Source organism: Antechinus flavipes, chromosome 3, assembly GCF_016432865.1.
Source record: "Antechinus flavipes isolate AdamAnt ecotype Samford, QLD, Australia chromosome 3, AdamAnt_v2, whole genome shotgun sequence".
NCBI classification, from domain to species: domain Eukaryota; kingdom Metazoa; phylum Chordata; class Mammalia; order Dasyuromorphia; family Dasyuridae; genus Antechinus; species Antechinus flavipes.
Window position 1 is genome coordinate 409,929,068 of NC_067400.1, and position 21,296 is coordinate 409,950,363.

Sequence of the window (21,296 nt, forward strand, 5' to 3'; positions counted from 1 at the left end):
AGTTTATAAATCTAGTTTATAATTTTTTTTGGAATGTAGAGACTCTTTTCTTTTATCTTTTTATTCCTAACTTCTAGTGTTGGTAATTTAATTGAACTTAGTTACTTCCTTAGGCAGTTAGAATTTGAAAGGCTTTGTTTAAAGTGATTGGGACAGATCTGTGATGTTGCTTTGGGGCATAACAATAAAGATAGTGTTTTTATTGTACAAAATTAAATGTTGCCTCTATGTGAAATTACATTTCTTAAAATGTAATAAGTTTTTTAAAGCAAGTTCCCTCATTGCCATAACCTAAATGTGTGCTTCATTTGCCCTTTAGGGACCATCATTTCTCTGTAAGGAAGTGAGTAGCCTGTGGGACATTTTAAACAGATCAAACCCAGTTTTTTTAGGTTACCTTTTGACAAACTCTCCAAAGTATTTGAGTTAATCTCTTTCCATTTCTTATCTTTAATATTGGCCTATTAAGACCCATCCCACCACTATCTTATTCTTCCAGTTTATGGGGGCTACTTGAATAATTTCAGCTCACCAAGTTTTTCCTCCCTGCAGGATTGATTTGTCCTTTTAAAACGGCTTAAGTTTTTTTTTTTTTTTTTATGCAATTCTGCTTAATTTTACCTTTATTCAAATCTTGAAGGATTTCATATGATTTCAGTCTTTCCTTACATTAATAGGTAGGACTGCTATTTCTCCTTTGATTTTCCTCTTTTTTTGAGTACATGTATGCAACCAAACCAGTTTTGACTGATGCTTGCTATAGCATATATATTCCTTTTTCTTTACTCATTCCTCCACCACTAAAAATTTATTCTCAGATTGAATGCATCTACTTCTTTCCAATACAGTGTCCAAGATATTAAGACTTAAACATAAAATGTGTTTTTATATGTAAATTTGCATTGTTAAAAATGGTTAACTTCATAATTTTGAACCAAAAGTAAAATTTTATTGGAGTTACTGAAAAATTAGAACTTATGCCTAACAACTAATCTATATAAGCTTTTAATTTTTTTTATTAAAAATACTTAATACAACAATGAGTATAACTTCAGAATGACCTCTTATATGGGAAAATGACTATACACCTTATAAATAAAATTATGAACAAGAAAAGCAAGCCTCTTATGCAGCTGGCTTTTTCAGTGATGTTTCACTTACTAGGCACGAAGGAAAATAATAAAATTTAACAAGGAAAACAGGATATTCATTACTTTCTCCATCAACTATTTGACTTGTTTTTTTCAGAATTTAGGTTTTATTCCTATTAACAAAAACTCAACTTTTAAGAAAATTAAAGGGAAAAATGTGCTTACATTGTTTCCATTTACTTTAATATTTTATTTCTATATTTTTGTGAAAGTGATCTCTTAAAAATTGACTTTCCCATTGCAAACTATATTTGTGTACATCATAGCTATAAAAGTTAATGGTTTATTTGTGCAGGTGGTTTTTCCTCATTATGCTTATTTTGATGTGTTGCTTTATAAAATTCATCCCTAGTGATAAGTTGTCTTGTGTTCATAAATAGTAATTGGTAATTGAGAGTAAGGGATGAAAACATAGGTGAATCTCACAGAATTTCTGTTGAATATTTTATATTCTGAGTTTTCCATTTAAGCAGAATGAGAATTACTATAGAAACATGCCTCTTGTAAAACCACATCAGTGTCAACATTATTCTTTAGTGAAGTTCAAATTTTCTAGTTTTAATTAAGTGTCAAGAAAGAGCGGTGAACCTAGAGCAACAAGACCTGGATTCAAATCCTGGCTCAGCGACATGATGCTTGAACAAATGATAAGACCTCTCTGAGCTTGTAAAATGAGAGGGTTGTGCCAGGGAACCTGTGAGCTTCTTGAGAACAAGGACTGTTTTTAGCCCTTTTTTGTTTTCCTAATGCTTAGCACAGTGCCTTGCACCTGTGCTTAATAATAATAAGTGCTTAATAAATCCTTGTTGACTTCACTTGAATGTTTCACTGAATTAAATATTTATATTATATTCCCATCTTGTTTTCTTTCTGTTTCTGCTTTGTGCTTCTCACTGTTTCTTTTTTATTATTATTTTTATGTAAGTGAATACTTTTAAACTCTCTTGTTATTTAGGTTCATTTAGATTTGGATATGGCTGACTATATGAAAAAAATGGCTTACTGGAGAAATCTGGGTCATAAGATATCATATTTTGAAGCTTAGGAGTCAGATACCCTAAAATCCAGACATTTAAACAAATATTTTGGACTGAATTGCAGGATTATTTAATTAGAAAATTTGAGAAATCCTTCAGAGCATATAACATGCACATACACTTATGTAATTATTCTTCTAGTGTTTATTTCATTATTATTTTGAATTTTCAAAATTATTTTTCCTCACTAGGGAAGATTACACTGTCATTTATTTTGCTGAATTTGTAACTTAAGACAATGAGTGGATTAAATAACTTTAAGAACCAAAACAAATTAAATGATTTTTCCTTTAAGTTACAGTTAAAATACAAAGATCTTGAATTGAAAAGTATGAGATAATATTACTGCCTTTGCTATGATAGTTATGCATCTGATATATCATTTATTTTCCTTCACATAATACAATCCACTGAAATTGCACCAAAAAAAATATCAAAATAGGATTAACAATGAAAGGAAACTCTGTGTCTTCAATTGTGCTGTTGTTTAAACGAATTCAACAAGTTGCAAATTTAAAATTTGACAATTTTTTGTCTGCAGTTTAGATTTTGAAGAATGCGCTCATAAGTTGCTGAAAATGGAGTTCCCTGACAGCCAAACAGTAAGAAAATTTATCATTTTCTACAAGGAAAAGTATAATGTGATGTTTAGCAAAGTTAGAGTTTGTGAACTGAAAATATTAGGTAGTAAGGGCTAAAGAGCTTGATCATAAACGTGTGCTTTAACAATTTAAATCACAGATCCTTCTTTTGATGTTTAACACTGTCCATCCTACAGATTAACCTATTCATGAATAAAGAGGGAAAGCATAAAATTTGGAATTTGCATATATAAATGCATTTGAAATTTAATTATTTTTAAAATATTTTGATGAACTTGATTTCTGTGCTGAATTTTTTATACAATGAAAAATTCTTTGGTAATGCAAATAGGAAAGATCACAGGGTCTTGCTGTTATATCACATTGTAACTGTAGAACAGAAAGTAAGTCCACACTGCTTTGATATTCCAAAAAAAATTCTAATTATCAAAATAACAAATAGTTGCTAGTCTTGCAGGGAAATTGAGTGGGAAATTGATTAGTATGCTTCTTGTTGTTTGATATTTATTTTTAGTCTTCTCAACTTGATTGTAATTTCTTAGAAGATTGAGAATACTTTTCTTTTTTTTGTTGTTATTTTATATGTTATTGATTGCAGTTAGCATGGTTCTTTGCATTACAGAATTAAATAAATGTTCATTTAATTATCCAAATCAGGAATTTAGGAACCTACTTCCTCTTTTGGACATAGCTCAATAAATTACCAAAGACCAATTGTCTTCTCCTCCCACCCCCCCTCCCCGTATTAAGATAGTTTTCCCAAGGTTCTCAAAGATAGCAGTCAAATTAGTCTTAAGTTTTTACTGAACATTTCATGATTTGGAGTTTGGATCAAATAATAGGGTTAAAGAAGTAGCAGTATGGCAGGATTGGGGGAGGGAGTATATAAAGGAAAGAGGAGACATGTCCTGGGCTTCTTCAGGTCCCATCTACAGAATCACCACCTATAAGAATGCCCTCCTTAACATCCCTGCTTTGCCTTTGAGATTACTGCCAATTTTTTGTATCTCTCTTCTTTGTATGTAGTGGTTTGCCTATTGTCTCTCCTATTAGACTGAGCTTTTTAACATCAAAGACTGTCATTTTCTAAAAGATACAAAAAACTAATGAAAAGAAGAATGCTTTAGAAAGCAGAACTGGCCAAGTGGGAAAAGAGATGTAAAAGTTCACTGAAGAAAAAAACACCTTAAAAAGAAGAATTGACCAAATGGAAGCTGAATTAATAAGAAAGCAAAAATAATAATAATAATAATAATAAAAGCAAAAGAAGAAGAAAATATGAAATTTCTTATTGGAAAAAAAAAAAACAGCAGACCTGGAAAATAAATTCAGGAGAGATAATTTTTTAAATTATTGGACTGTCTGGAAGCCATTATCGGAATAAGAGCTTCACCATCATCTTTCAAGAAATTAATCAGGAAAACTGCTTTGATATTCTAGAACCAAAGGGTACAATAGAAATGAAAAGAATCTACCAATCATCAAAATAAAGGAGAAGCCAAAATGAAAACTTCCAGGAATATTATGGCCAAATTCTACAGTTCCCAGGTCAAGCAGAAAATATCAAGAGCAGCCAGAGAGAAGCAATTTTAAGTATTCTAAAGCCAGAGATCCAATAACATAAAATTTAGCAGCTTTCTCCTTAAAGGATCAAAGAGCTTGGAATGCGAGATTCTAGAAGGTAAAGGAGCTAAGATTACAACCAAGAATCACTCACCCAGCAAAACTGAGTGTAATCCTTTGTGGGGTGGGGACAGAATAGATATTCAATGAAATAGAGGACTTTGATGAAAAAACTGGAGCTGAATAGAAAATTTGATTTTGAAATGCAGGACTCATAAGAAAAGATTAATCAAAAAGGGAAATCATAACTTTACATTATTACATGGGAAGATATTTGTAACTTGTAACATTTATTTTCTCATGATTAGGGCAGTTAGAAGGAGTATATATGGATAGGGCATAAGTATCAGTTGAATAAAAAGGTAAAATTAAGAGCTGAGAAAAATGAATGACTAGGAGAAAGGGAAAGGGGAGAGATATAATGAGATAAATGATTTCATATTAAAAAGGCAAGAAAAAGCTTTTATGATGGAAGAGAAGATGGTGAGAAAAAATTTAACTTCCTATAGAAGATGATTCCCTTTTAAAATAGCTTTTAATATTACAATTTTCCTTTAATGCAAACTTAAACTTCTTTCTTTACAACTTTCCCCCACCATCTTAAATTATGGAAAAATGTCAAATGTAATGAATTATTTTAGAAGAGAAATTCAATAGAAGTAGTCAGTATTTTTATCTAATCCCATTTTCATTTTGAAGCATTCAAAATGAGATGCAAATATATGCTACATGCTTTAGATTATTGCACTGAAATATGTCTTATAGAAAATACTCACTTTCCAACTCAGGCCAATAAAAAGCAGTAGTAATATTTATGATCTCAGTAGCTAGCAACAGATTTAATGTCTCCATAAACAGTGATTGTATACTTTCTTTCACAGATCATATTAAACAATCTTTTTTTTTTTCCCTAGGATTTTATGTTTTCCTAAGGAAAAAAAAAAGGGTAGAGGAAGATGGAGAAAAATACAGTTAAGAGTAACTGAAAAGAAGTCTATTTAGTAATGGAATGCTATTACCAAGGAAAATACAATTTTGGCTCCATAAAATGATTTTAAAAGGGAAACAACAAAATACCTTTCAGATGTGCTAAATTAAATTACATCAAGACTATGTTAAAAGAATACTTTGTAAGGCTCAACAGCTTAAAATTGTCTGTACTTTGCATATTTATTGTATCCTGTTTGAGTTCACTCAATTAGAACTTTTTAATCTGAGTTATCAAAAATGTCTTACTTGACAAATCTTGAAACAGATGTTAAACTTTTATTACCTACTAATGTGTCTAGCTAACACAGTGCTAAACACTGTTATATCATAACTAATCCAACTATTCAATGCATATTAAGTATTTGAATCTTCCATGTACATAATCCTGCATAACTGTTGTCCATGTACTCCTATAAATCCTCAACAAAGATTTTTTAAAATAAAAATTAAATATTTTATTTTTCCTGAATAACATGTAAAAACAATTTTTTTTTTAATATTTAAGTTCAAAATTCTCTCCATCTTTTCCCCCACCTTTTCATTGAGAAGGCAAGCAATTCTATATGTTATACATATATTCATGCAAAACATTTTGTAAACATATAACATTATAACATTTATGTTATAATAAACAATTATGTAAAAGAAAATATAGACACAAAACAAAAAACAACCCCCCCCAAAAAAGGCAAAACCCCCCCAAAAAATAATAAAACCAACCTCAAGAAAAATAAAGACTAATTTTAAAAGTATGCTTATCTGTATCCAGACACCACCATTTCTTTCTCTGGCTAAGAATAGCATTTTTCATTATAAGCTCTTCAGAGTTATCTTGGATCAATTCCAGGTTTTTCTGAGAGCATCCTGCTCATTACTTCCCATAGAACAATATTCCATCACAGCCACATATGATAATTTCTTCAGCCATTCCCCAATTGATAGTCATCCCCTCCATTTCCAATTCTTTGCCTACATAAAAGAACTGCAAAATTTATTGTGGCTTTCGGAGTTTCATGAATTATGTAGGATTCAAGCCCAACGCAATAGGCAAACAGGAGCTATTGTACAAGTTGCTTTTGACCAACTAGCTGGTGAAGGTCAGTATGCAGAGAGTTCAGAACAGATTTATTATCCCATAACAGTGTATGAGCAAATTTCTAAGGCTGCAATAAAAGCTTGGAATTCTCTCCCTGGACAGAAAGATGGAAATAATGTTTTCACAAAAATAGAGCAAGGTCCCAATGAACCTTTTGCAGATTTTGTGGGACGTTTACAAACAGCTGTAATAAGAACCATTGGAGACAATGCAGCAACAGAAATAATGACTAGACATTTGGCTAAGGAAAATGCCAATGAGGTTTGCAAGAGAATTATATGGGGGCTAGACAAAAATGCTTCTTTAAAGGAGATCATTAGATGCTGTGCCACAGTGGGCACAAATGCTTATTATGCCCAGACTATGATGAACATGGAAAGACAAGGTCCTTCTTGGCAGAGGAATTCTAGAGAAACTCGTCGATGTTTTCATTGTGGAAAAGTTGGACATTTGAGAGCCCAATGTAGATACAGAGATAAAATGAGAAGGCAGAGTGAGAGGAAACCCAAAACCCCATGTCCAAAATGTAACCGAGGCTTTCACTGGGCCTCTAAATGTATATTGACCCAGAGGAAGGAGAGGCAAGGCCCAGCTCTAAAGTATCAATCAAAGGACAGGTGGGGCATGATAGCAGCTGAGGTTACACCCAGAGAGACTTTAGAAATTCAGAACTCTGATGTCATCAACCAACAGAAAAGCAATCAGGATTACAGTTGGGAAGAATACAGGCCTTTTAAGACAACAAGACAATATCCAATGCAAACAGCTCCAATGTAATTACAGATGATGAGGAGAAATCCCAAAAGTGGTAAACAGAAGAGAATTAGATAGGTTAACTGCTTGGGGAAGAGGATCTGCTTATATTTCCACAGGTGGAAAAGGAATCAGATGGCTAACAATGAGACTGTCAAAAGAATTTTAAAATCTTCAGCTTTCAGTTCCTGAAAAACCAGCAAGAATCACTGGATTCCCTGAGATGAAAAATTGTTGATAAGACTTTTTGCAGTACTTCAGAGCTTACAGGAATTATTAGATTCCTGGCGCATGAACTAATGAACAATGGATTCCTTATGGACTATTTCTAGGATATTCCTTATGGAATATTCTAGGACTATTCTAAGGAAATGTCCTTATGGACATTTGTAAATTTTCAGGTCGATTTATGTTGTTACATTACTACTAGCCTGTGTTATATTACTATGTGCTTATGTATTTTAAGCAATTGCAAGAATCATTGGATTTCTTGAGATGAAAGATTGTTGATGAGACTTTTGCAGTAGTTAAATTTTCATGTTGATTCATGTTATTTGTTACATTACCACTAGCCTGTGTTATATTGCTATGTACTTATGTAAATTATGTATAATGCCTCCCATATTGATGGATTTATGTATACCATGTATATCTGTTACAAAGTTCTGGCCCATATTGATGGATTTATGTGTACCCCCTCAGAAACCCCCTATGTTTTAAAACAAAAGAAAGGGGGAGATGTTGGAATCCTTATTAACTGCTAACTAATTAGAGTTGATCTAATCTTACAAGAAGATGTTTTGGCCAGAACCTGAAACAAGGTACTAAGTAGAACTAATCAAGACAAGGCTTGTGTTCAAGCTCTTTGGGCCAGAGAGCACTATGGGAGAAAACCCATAATCCCTCTCTCTGGAAGGAGCATAAATAGGCCAATGGGCCAGTCGAAGAGGGGCTTGAGAGAGGAAGACGCTACAAGTCGAGATTTCACCGGAATGACATGAAGACTGGAGCTGGCTGGAGGCTGAAGAAAAGCAGAGGCAGAGGCTGAAGGACCAGACCTTTGGATTTAAAGACATTTGGAGAGAGCTCTTGGAACCAAGCAGAGAGATAGGCCTCTAAGCTAACCGGGCTATATTGGGATAATAAAAGATCTGAACTTTTATCACCTGGCTGCGTTTTTGAGAAGAAAAAGATCACCACATTTTGGCGCCCGAACAGGGACCGATTCAGATCCATCTGAACTAGATCACAACAAATTATTGGACTGTCTGGAAGCCATTATCGGAATAAGAGCTTCACCATCATCTTTCAAGAAATTAATCAGGAAAACTGCGTTGATATTCTAGAACCAAAGGGTACAATAGAAATGAAAAGAATCTACCAATCATCAAAATAAAGGAGAAGCCAAAATGAACTTACTGTTTTTTCATTAATTTGGAAATTCCCACCAATGATAGAGAGACCTCAGTGTTCACTTTCTAACTCAGGCCCATTCATACCTTTCTTCCAATGTGAATCAGTTCATATTCTCCCTGAGTTTGCCATAAGGACTTCACTAAGTAATCTGGAGGCTTTTATTTGATTTTTCTTGACATTGTAATGGTATATAAGTGGAACACTGACCCACTCCTTTGCAATGTGAGTATCTCTTACTATTATACAATTTCTTTTACTATTTAAATTCTCATTGCATATCTTAGAACCTGCTTTCACCCTCCATTTACCTCTCTTTTTTCCTCTCTGTGATACTCACTTTTAGTTCTTCCAAGACAGTTGTATTCTATCTCTCCCTGGTATATAGTAAACAGATTTTAAAAAAGGTTAGTAATAAAAAATAGGCTTTTTGATTTCTTGGAAAGTTTGGTATCTCTAAAGGAGCTTTATAGTTTCCTAAAAACAACCCAGCTTACACTCTATTCACCTCTGGCCCCTGCTCTATTTCTCTGTACTGTTTTTCCCATCCAGAGGTGTATTGGCCTCTAGCTATGGGCTTTCTTCTTTCCAGTGTAGATAGTATGAGTAATTATGTGGACCTTTTCTCGGTTCTACTTCCTTCTGAAGTTTAATGTTCCTTTATCTTACAAATGAGGAAAATGAGGCTTTTGGAGCTTAAGCATTTGACTCAATTTGTAAGTAAATAAGGCAGGATTGGATTCCTAGTTATCCTCCTCTGAAGTCTGTCCTCTTTACACCACATGGAAAAATCATAGGATTGTCTGTCTATACTGTAAGGAAGTAAGCTTATAGCTAGAGGGCAACACACCTCTGGATGGAACAAATGGTACAAACAGGGAGCTGGACCTTGAGCTGAATAAAGAGTAAGCGAGGTTGCTTTTAGGAAACTATAAAGCTCTTAATTTTTGAAAAATGAGTTTAATAATGTCATCAATTTATTAATACTTCTTGACAAAGAAGTGGAAAATGCAACAATACTAGATGGCATACAAGACAAAATTATTTCTTGGTAAATGAAAAGATTATTGAAAAGGAGGAGTGCATAGTTCAAGTAAACTCAATGTATAATCAAAAATAAGGATTGCCAAATTCCACATTCTGAATGGTATTCTGCCCTATTATACTGACATTTTTGCTATTTGAGGGAGAAGGAATATGACCAAAAGTGGAATGTCTCTCTTGCTTGTGTTTGGTCCTGACATTTTTGCCTGTTTTTCTTTGGTTAAAGGGGCTCTGTTCTTAAAGAGTTGGATAACTATAACTTTTCATTTCAGATTGAACATTCTTATATCTTTAGTTTGGTATTGTTTTAAATTCAGCTGTCATAGTAAACTGTCTTCATCACCCAAAAAAGTTGACATTTGAGGCATTTTCTAGATAATCTCAAACCTTATGTTTTTCTTTACCAGTGGATATATGTCTTCAAATTATTTTTGATTTTGTTTTGAATTGGATTTTGTGTTTTTAAAATAAGGAATATATTTATGAGAAGAAACTATTCATTTAATCAGTATTATCAAAGAATATATTCTATAAGTGGAATTTTTAGATTGCTTAAAAATATTTAAGTTTTAGTGATCCTTAATTGTTATGGGTCTACATACCCATGGTACTAAGTGGAATTGAGGAGACAATGGTTAAATCTAGTCTAGCATTGATTTAATCCTACAAATAATGGTTTCCTAGTGATATAATGATTGGTTTATACTCAGTGTGGAGCATATAAGCAGGGACTGAGAGCCACAGAGAAGAAGCTGGTAAAGGCAGAGAAGACAAAGGACTCGCTGCAGGAGCTCAAGCTCTGGGAACCAAGGAGAGAGATAGGCCTCTAAGAAAACTAGCCAAATCCCAAGTGAAGGAGACAAGACTTTGAAAGAGATAATAAAGGATTTGGACTTTAACACCTGGTTGTACTTGTGGTGATTACTGAACTGAAATGAAAGCTACTTCCAGAGACCCCAAGAAAACAGAAACAAGAGAACATTACACTTAATGGGGGGAAAAATTTTCAAATATCTAGGGTGCGGGGAGGATGTATGGGGAGATGTATCCCATACCAAAATGTATCTGCCCTTTTAAATGGAATTTAAACTTCACTTGTAAATTCAAGGTCATACAATGGCACTCTCAGGGCATTATAAGATTTGTAGGGCAATGAGCTCCATCTTGAATGCACCTAGAACATCTCCTTTTTTTTAATAGTTCTGTTGTTTACTTTCTAGATATCAGGGTGAAAGGCACCACTTTTTGTTAGCAAGGTACCTTTTAATAGTCTACCATCTTTTCATCCAAGTTGTTATCTGTCATTACCTAAGATAACAGATGATCCTACAATCCTGTACATTGGAATTGCATACAGAATGACAATTTTGCTTTTTCTTTGTTCTTGGATGGTTAAAATAATCAGTTAAGTGAAAAAATGCATTATATAATTCTGAGCAATGAATATTGCTTTTGAAATTTAAAGGATATTCAGATAAAAATAATTTTATTCTCCTGAAGCTAGTAGCTACATAATAGAATTTGAAAATCCATATTTGTCCCTTGGTTCCCTTCCCTCCTTCCCCCTGAGGCAATTGGGGTTAAGTGACTTGCCCAGGGTCAATACCTAGGAAGTATTAAGTTTCTGAGGCCAGATTTGAACTCAGGTTCTCCTAACTTCAGGATTGATGCTCTTTCTACTGTGCTACCTAGCTGCCCCTGTCCCTTGGTTTTTACTAAAGGTATTGTTGAAAACAAATATATTAGTGAATTAACCTTTAAAATTATAATTGAAGACAAAATTACTGAGGGAACTTGTCACATCACTTTAAAAATATAATTGAAGTATTATAAACTTTAATTTTAATCCATACAGATAGTTATTCTATAACAACACACCTCAATCTCTTGATAATATTTGCAAGACTTTTTTTTGAACAAATCTTTTTTCATGCATATGGTTATTTGAGATACCTTCCTAAAAATCATCGTAATATTTAATTAAAATGTTAAAATATTTAATTATTGTAAACCACTGGGGATAGTAATGCTGTAATTGTAATGTAAATTGCATTTAGACTGAGGGACAGGAAAGAAAAAGTAATTTGTTTTGTAAGAATTGCTGACTTTTATTTAGTGGTATCAGCATTTTAACCAATTTCATTGTTTAAAACCTAATTAACTACAATATAACTCTTTAAGAAAGAGCCATAAAAGTTAGTATGCATTTTAATACATCAACCTAATGTAATGTGACACTGCTCAGAAAAACTGTGACTAAGTTTTGATGCTTTTCTGATTTAACATTAGATTGAAGTACTTTTAGTATATTTTTGCATACATTTACAAATTTTAAATTTAATATATGATGTATTCATAATCTTTCTGCTATTTTTCAAAGATTTGCTTTAAACAAAATGCTAATACGTTATAAAACACCATTTTTAAACAAAACATAAACTTTAAGGCAAGACTTTCAAGTACTATATCTAAAATCAATTTCCTAATAACTAGGTTTTAAATATATACAAGTTAGGGGCTATATATTGAGCTTATTTTAATCCCTCTTTGCCCCACCCCAGACCCATCTGCCACCCAATTCCCCAAAATGAACAATTTCACTTAAACATTCTAAGAGTCTTATATACTTTAGACAGTTTGACCTGCTAGTAAATGGACCATGGCAGACTTTACCCATAAAATCATATACACATTGATATAGCTTTCTCTGAAATCAAAAGTGAATATTGAGCACCACTTTGGTAGATCCATGCTTTTATTAGCATGGGTAGTCTTTTCTCTACTGCAGATTGCAAATAGAACCATTGAATGGTTCTTTCTGTTGTTCTTACTTTATTTACTCTGTCAAATCATGTAAGGCTTCACAGAGTCACAGAATTTCAGAGTTGGGAGAAATTTTAGTGGCTGAGTAATTCTATCCTTGCCTGAAAAAAGAATCCCTACCAAAATACACCCATTAATTGATCTTTGAGCCTTTGCTTCTCATGTTTCCCTGAATTCCTCAAAGTTATCATTTCTTACAGTAGCCCATCCATTTGTCTGCCGTTTCCCAATACTTGGGCCTTTTCTTTGTTTCTAGTTTTTTGCTTTAAAAAAACCTCAGCATCACTGAGGTTTGGGCACATATGAGACTTTTCTTCCTATCTTTGAATTCCTTCACTTCTCTTTAGTTCCCAATTTACCACCATACCCTGCTCTCCCTCCCCTCCCCCCCCCCAAAAAAAAAGCTGCCAAATCTGTACCTGTGATCCTTTTTAGTAATTGCTGAGTCAAAAAGTTTAGTCACTTTTTGGGCATGGTTCCAAATTGCTTTCCAGAGTGAGTGGAACAATTCAAAGTTCTACTAACAATGTATCAATGTGCTTGTTTTCCCTCATTCCCTCCCAAATTTATCATTTAACTTTTTGTTACCTTTGTCAATATAATGTGATATAAGATGGAACCTCAGACTTGCTTTAATTTGCATTTCTGTTATTGGTTTGGGGAATTTTTTTCTTTTGGCTATTGATACTTTGATCATAGAAGAAAAAGTAGATAATTAAAAAAACATTTACATGAATTATAGCATGTAGAATAAAGTTCTTTTTTTACTTCTTTTTCCATAATTTGAGAGCTAAAGAAAGAAACAAATAGATTTGTTTTTGTTCATTGAAAATAATTCTTATTTTTTTGAAAGATCACTAAATTTTTTCATTATATGGGCAGTATAATTTTTAACTCTAAAAAGGAACCAGATAAACATTTATGAAGGACTTTGGGCAATATTCTATTCTAGTTACTGAAGGTATGTAAACAAGAAAGAAACAAGAACTTAACATTCTTCTGGGGCAACATAGACATATACCCAGATAAATAAATATAAAACATATTAAAGGTAGTTTCAGAAGAACAGGATGAGCCTATTTGGGGTCAGAAAACAAATGTTTTTCTGATGTATTCTTGACAGCAGCCTTGAAAGGAGCTATGGATTTCTTTTATTAATATTATTATTATTATTAAGGCTTTTTATTTACAGAACATATGCATGAGTAATTTTTCCAACATTGACCTTTGTAAAACCTTTTGTCCCTCTTTCCCCTCACTCCCTCCTCTAGCTCCCCCCAATACATGTTAAATATGTTAAAATACATGTTGAATCCAATATATGTACACATATTTGTACAGTTATCTTGCTGCACAAGAAAAATCAGATCAAGAAGGAAGAAAAAGAAAAACAGAAAGAAAACAAAAAGCAAGTAAATAACAACAGAGAAAGTAAGAATGTTATGTTGTGTTCCACATTCTGTTCCCACGGTTCTCTCTCTGGGTGTAGATGACTTGTCATCACTGAACAAGTGGAACTGGTTTGAATCATCTCATTTTTGAAGAGAGCCACATCCATCAGAATTGATCGTCATATAGTCTTGTTGTTGTGTATAATGATCTCCTGGTTCTGCTCATTTCACTTAGCATCAGTTCATATATCTCCTCAGGCCTCTCTGAAATCATCCTGCTGGTCATTTTACAATAATATTCCATGGAGCTATGGATTTCAAGAGGCAAAGTATATGAAAAGAAAGAGCACTGCATTTATGGACAACAGATTATTTAAAGACAGACAAGTGGTAGAATATCATTTAAAGATTGATCTATCTGATTGTAACTTAACATAAAGATGAGAAATATTAGGACATCGGCCTTACAAGATATGGAAGGCTGTGATGGATTTAAAAGCCAAAGGGGATTTTATAGTTGAACTTGGAGATAGGAGGAGGAGGAAATAGAGTAAATTCATGAGTTGTTTTGGAGTTGGAATCTATAAGACTTGGCCACATTTTGGCTAGATAGGATTCTGTGAGAGTGAAAAGTCAGGGATGATATCTGGTACATGAAACTGAGTGACTTGGAGGATGCTAATGCCCTTGACAGTATGAGAGAAGTTAGGAAGAAGAGAGGATTTGTGGGGTGAGGGGGAAATAATGAGTTCAGTCTTGGATATTTTGAGTTCACATTATCTACAAGGTATCCGTTTCAAGATATCCAGTAAGCAGTTATAAGATGGAAGATTAGCAGAAAAGTTAAAGTCTAGATAAATTGATTTCAGAATCATCTGCATAAACATATTTAGTTGAACTATAGGTACTGATTAGCTCTTCAAATCAAATACTACAGAAAAGGAGGCTCAGGACAGAGGTATGGGGAGGCCCCTACAGTTAATAGTATGACAGTGATCAGGGCCACAAAAATCTGAAGAATAAGTATGACATAAGAGAGTGATCATGGTATCAGAGGCTTCAGAGAGGTCAAAAGGATGAAAACTGAGAAAACCCCATTAGTTTTTTGGCAGTTGAGAAATCATTGATACTTTTGGAGAGAAAAGTTTGACTTGTACCCACTCATCATGAATAATGATCTAGCCAAGAGGACTGAAAAGGAAATATCAAGACATTGACCAGCATTGGAGAGAGGGCAGTAAGAGTCAGGACAGAGGAAAGGCCATTGTATTTAATGAATCAATCTTTAACTTAGTTTATTGCTGGGTTATCCAATTTTAAATATTTTCTGAATTATAAATAACATTCTCCTAACTCTTAATTAAAGATGTAGTCCTTTTATAATGAATCTGTAGGTGTGTCTTTTATCCCTTAAAGTAACAAATTGATTATAAATTAATCTTGATCTTTTGAATTATTTTAAATGTACAGGAAACTTTGACTCATTATTGAAAAAAAATTGAGACTATCTATCCCAAGCACTGACTTTTTCCCATGTTTATGTTATATATTACTGCTACCTCGTTCCTCATTATTCTTCTTTACTCTGTTTTGGAGGAAAAGATGAGTCTTTATCTTTGTAAACTCCAACTGCTATTTTTGTGCCCTTCTTTCATGTGCTTGCCCTTTCAGTTACCCCTCTTTTTTCCTAATATTCAATTTTTTAACAGCTGTTTCCTACTACTTAAAAATATGCTTAGATCTCTGCCACCCTAGCTCAGGAAGTACAGCCAACACCTAGAAAAGATATTCTTAACTACATATATAAATATATATCCTGGATTTCTGACATTCTAATGAAACCTAATAACCCTTTCTCAAAATAGTATTTAAATGAATAAAATGAAATATATAGGGTTACTGAGAAACAAACTATATTGAAATACAATTACCAAAAAAAAAAAAAATCCCTGTCCTAGAAGAAGCTATTTCTAGAAATATCCATCTTCTCATCTCCCAATTACTTCTCCACTCCTAATCTGTCTTCTAACTTCATCAACTAAAGCTATCTGCTAGGTTGGAATTGTCAATTCAGATGGCATTTTCTCTATGTTCTTCTGTGAACCACTCCTGGTGGGCATTCTCCTCCCTGGAAGATAACGCTGTCTCTTGACTGCTCTCCTGTTATTTACTGTTTCTCAGTGTCTTGAGCTGGATCATTTCCATGTCCTACCCTCTCTAGATGGTATGTCCCAGGGGCTGTCCAGTGTCCTCTCCTCCTTTCTTTAAACCTGCTGCCTTGGAAGTTTCATCAGCTCCAATGGATTTAATTATCATCTCTTTGATAACTCTTAGCTCTGTACATCTAGCTTCACTTCCTCAGACTCCAGATCTACATCATCAGCTGCCTATCTTAAACTTAATTCTATATAGGAAAGGATTCTTTTTTTTTTTTTTCACATCAAACTATAATTTGGTTCCATGCTGCTTTACTCATTTGTATGTTGTGCTATCATATTGTATATTACTCTCCTTCATGCACTTTATATTCCAACTAAGTTTACCTTTTTGCTCTTCTCTAAATGTAAAATTCTACCTCCTCCAGATTGCACCCAACTTCTATGCTAGGATGCACTCCTCCCATACTTTCTCATGGAATTCATGACTTTCTTTAGGTTCAGTTTAAGGTGTCACGTCATACAAAGGGAAACCCATTCTGATTCCCTCTCTAATATTACCTCGTATCATACCCCTAGAAATTACTTTGTTTATATTTTGTATTTCATTTTCTTTCTGAAGGTTGTTTCTCTGGACCTAGCTTCCTTTTCTCTTCTACCATCCATTACCAAAATCCCTTCTCACTCCAATAAAATGTAAACTTGAGGAAAAGGATTTTTAGTTTTTGCCTTTGTGTTCCTGATAATTGTTTGTTGAAGGAATTCCTGCCCAAAAAAATGGGGAAATTCTTCCCTTCATTTGTCATATGATTTAGATTTTAGATTTTAGATTTCCTTCGAGTGGGACAAAATGCTTTGTATTTAAGTAGCTATAATTAATTAGCTAATCTAATTGAGAGATAAAATAATGCAATACATAAAATTGCTGGCCCTGGAGAAAAGGTCCTGGGTTTAAGATTCCAGGGCTTTGGACAAATTCATCACTTAGTGCTCCAGGCAACTTCTTAAGAAAACTAAATTGTAGCACATCTGCAGATCTGCTATAGTAGGAGTTTCCTCACATGTCTTAGGTCTGGAGGGACATACCCGCCCTACCCAAAAAAGTCATTCTAATTATTATGATTGACACTGAAAAATAGCAACAAGGCAAGATTTTTTTTTAAAACTATATACTTATTGTGACGTGCTTGATATTTTCAATTTGCCCTCATGCAACAAAGCTTTATTACAGTGTTGAAAGTTAAGTGTCTGATATTTTGACATATTTATATGCTGAGTGGATGCAAACTTTTTTTGAAAGTAATAAATACATTACTTTTTTCCCCCTGAATAGAAAGAACTTTGCAACATGATACTTGACTGCTGTGCCCAACAGAGGACATATGAAAAATTTTTTGGCTTGTTGGCTGGGGTGAGTTCCACAATTCAGTCATTGAGTCATAACAGAGGATACAGCTAGTTTGTTGAGTTTTGTCATGAATATTATGAACTAACTTAAGCATTTTGTTGAAAAAAACAGAGAGAAGCTTGAAATTAGTTACATTTTACTATCTCTTATAAGATTTTCCTACTTTCCTTTGTATCGCTAATCCAAACAGTATTGTTTGGAATCCTAACACTGTGACACAGTGGACAATCTTTCCAAGACTTCTGGAAATTTCTGCCTCTGGCAGTTTTCCTATCCTAATATAATTAAGTATAGGTTTGATTTTGTTTTCCTTCAGTTCCTCATGTAAGGCATAGTCAGTACTCCAGAGAATATTAATGCTAAAACCTGTACTAATTCATTTTCTAGACTCAACTCCTTTTACAGCATTGCTTCTCTACAAATACCTGTTTCTACAATCTTTTACAAATAGAACTTTATTTTAGCATATATGTAAGCTCTGGATCAGTAAGGGCTATACATTTTAAATTTCCTTTGTAAAATAACTTACTGCACTATAGTGAGATATCTGTCAAATATTGCATAACATATGTGCATGCATTATTTGATGTAGAAAATGTACATTTTAATTTATTAGATTAGGGGAGTTGTGCTGAGAACTTATTTTACTTATTTTTTTTTTTATTCAGCGTTTCTGCATGCTTAAAAAGGAATACATGGAATCCTTTGAGGGTATTTTCAAGGAACAATATGATACCATACATCGCTTGGAAACAAACAAATTGCGAAATGTTGCCAAGATGTTTGCTCATCTCTTATATACTGATTCACTTCCATGGAGTGTAAGTAACACCTTACATTGCAGCTTTCTCCAGAATTCTTTATTATTCTTAAATAAAACTTTAAAAAAAATCTAGCCATAAAATTACTTTTGAGAAAACAAACTTTCAAATGAAATGTATGCCTTACTACTATTGAAGATTCTACTATAAACATGTTTTTCACAATAAAACTTCTAAAAAACTGAGTTGTTAACATAGGTACATGAGAAATACAATCTAGCATTATTCCACGAAGTTTTCTTTGACAGCTACTATGTTTCTTACAATAGTACTAAACGTATCTTTAGAATACTATCTCCTCTCCATTGCACTGATCAGAAAAGTTTAAAAATGTTCTTCAAAGATCTCTAAATTGTCAACAGATTGTAATCTATAAACTTATAAAAAAAATCTTGAAAACCTTGCCATTTTTAGACTTTACAACCTGGACCTCTTTACTACTGTAAAACTTATTTTATTTCCTGTGTAAAGTTGGCTATCCCTGGCATATTGAATACCTAACTCCAGCAGAGTACTATCAGCCTTCTATTTCTCAGTGAAGATCACCTGAGAAACAAGAAAAAGAAATGTCATCTTTTAGAGTGATAGAACGAGATGAATGAGTTACTTGGCCTCTCCTTTTTTCTACAACTATCATGGCTGGTTTCAGTATAATATGATGTAGGAAGAGATATAGGGTTCTGTCTTGAGTTGGAACTCCTTTTTTTCCCCATAGAAACAATGTTATAATTAATAAATATTCTCAAATATAGGGAATTAAATAGATTTTTGAGAGTTGAGCTTGGGATCATAACACCTACTTATGACCTAGTTTCTATAAAATAATACTTCAAATTAATATTTTGAATATAAACTACTCATTTATTGGAAATTTCTTTTATTTTGCTTTGCTTTCTTATAAAGCTTTATTCCTTCATGAAATAATGGAGGTTCCCAGTTGATATTCTCAATACCTTCTTGTTCATACAATCCTCACTTTTAATGATTTTAAAGCCTTACTATTTAAAATTTGCCATATGTTTCTCAAGAGTTCTGTATATTATATTAGTTCTGTACTATATACACATATGTACATATTGATACTATTTTTTTAAAAGCTCCAAAGTTTTTAGGAATTAATAATCCTTGCTTCATCATTATATAATAATAATTTTTTAAAAGCTAGTGTCCTGGTATATAAAAGCAAGTTAAAAATTAAAGAATGTTAAAACTGGCAGCAGCTTTTGAAGTCATTGACCTGACCCTTTCATTTGACAATTAAGAAAACTGAGGCCTAAAGATGTGAAGCCACTTGTGCTTTTGGCCTCACATCATTTCAGTAAGCAGATCTAACTTAGCTGTCCTGAGTCCCCTTCCATGTTACTTCCAGTTGTTTTCTTCAAGGAAAAAAAGTGAGCCTATCATAGGAATCTCCTTTGGGTTTTGAAAACTAATACAGAGAAATATTCTTTTAAACTTAGCTAAGTGGTCATGTATATAAAAAGTCAGAGTTCTAGTCAAATACTTTCTGATATAAGGTAAATATTTGCTGTAATTTTTAATATTACTTGTAAATATAGATCATAAAAGCCCAGAAATGAAAGCAATCTCTAAACTATCTTGTCAAATCTAATCTGATGTTTTCTTTGTTTCCATCTTCTGAAAACTAAAATAAAATTATCTGCCTTTTTCTTCCCCCCCATTTCCAGGTTCTTGAATGTATAACATTGAGTGAAGAAACTACTACTTCTTCCAGCAGAATTTTTGTTAAAATATTTTTTCAGGAACTTTGTGAATACATGGGACTTCCTAAACTTAATGCAAGACTAAAGGATGAGTAAGTGGATGATTTATTCTTTATCTTTGTCACTGTTGGGATCCTGCCTTTTGTGCATTTGCCTCTCTAGTTATCCCCCACCCAAAATAAAGCCCAATTGCAAAAACATGACTTTGAAATTTTGAAATTCTAAAAGCTGATTTAGAATAGATATCAGGGATTCGAATCAAAGTCAGCATACTTGGAAGGAAGATCACTAAATTCATGCTGCATACATGGATTTATTTGTTCTATTTCTTTAAGCTTAATGTTTTAAATATTTACATTTCAGTCTCACTATTTTTGCTTTTCTTTCTCTTACATATGTGGTTTCTATGTACATATATAGAGTTTAACATTCCCATCATCCAAAAAAAATTACTTTTTATTATATTGGGATTTCCTTGTATTAAATAAATACAAATAAATGATTCACTAATTAGGCCTTTGAAATCTAAATAACATTTTAATTGTAATAAGTTTGAACTATGATTTTTTTATAAATGATAGTTAAGGTAATGTCATTTCTCTATTGAATTTATGTACATTGATAAGATATATGACTTTGATCTGTAATTAAAATATTAAAACTTACTTGGATAAGAATTCAATGAAAATTAATGAATTAAATGACATTTTGGCAGATAAAGAACTTTATATTCATTTCCCAAAGTAATACTTTTTTGCTTATTAGCATCATTAAATATTAAGACAGTGATTTGATAATTTTAAGTCCATATGTAGAAACATTCATGATACTTTAAAGTTTTATTTATGTTATACTCTTATGATGTTTCTCCTCTAAGCTTTTGATAGTTTTCTATTAATCAGCAGTTAAGAATTATTTTATAATTTATTCTTTGATTCACTGGATATTTTTATAATTGTTTATTATGAATCATTTACTTGTTGAAAGATTTAAATACCACATGCTATCACTGTTACATTATTATTATAAACTTTCATTTGTCCATCACATTCCCAAAGTTTTAGTGCCGTTTTAAGCTTTAATAACTTTTCAGGGAAAAAAAAAACTGAAACCATTATTTGAAAGTTTAAATACTTCAACTTCTCTTAAATTTTTTGAGCTTGATAAGTTTTAAATTATAATTTTTTATTTTTAACAAGTAGACACTGTCATTATGCTTTGTTTGTGTGACTTTTTTCTTAGACAGGCAAATCAGTAGTGCAAT

General features: G+C 32.7%; 1 protein-coding gene across 1 annotated transcript in view; it reads left to right on the plus strand.

Annotated features, from left to right (window-relative positions):
- The window catches only part of CWC22 (CWC22 spliceosome associated protein homolog), a 66,323-nt gene that overhangs the window by 38,681 nt on the left and 6,346 nt on the right, over positions 1-21,296 (plus strand). Inside the window, exons 14-17 of the mRNA XM_051986111.1 lie at positions 2,730-2,790; positions 17,413-17,490; positions 18,156-18,308; positions 19,997-20,124. Coding sequence (XP_051842071.1) covers positions 2,730-2,790; positions 17,413-17,490; positions 18,156-18,308; positions 19,997-20,124 — 420 coding nt within the window. The remainder of the gene's footprint in view (positions 1-2,729; positions 2,791-17,412; positions 17,491-18,155; positions 18,309-19,996; positions 20,125-21,296) is intronic.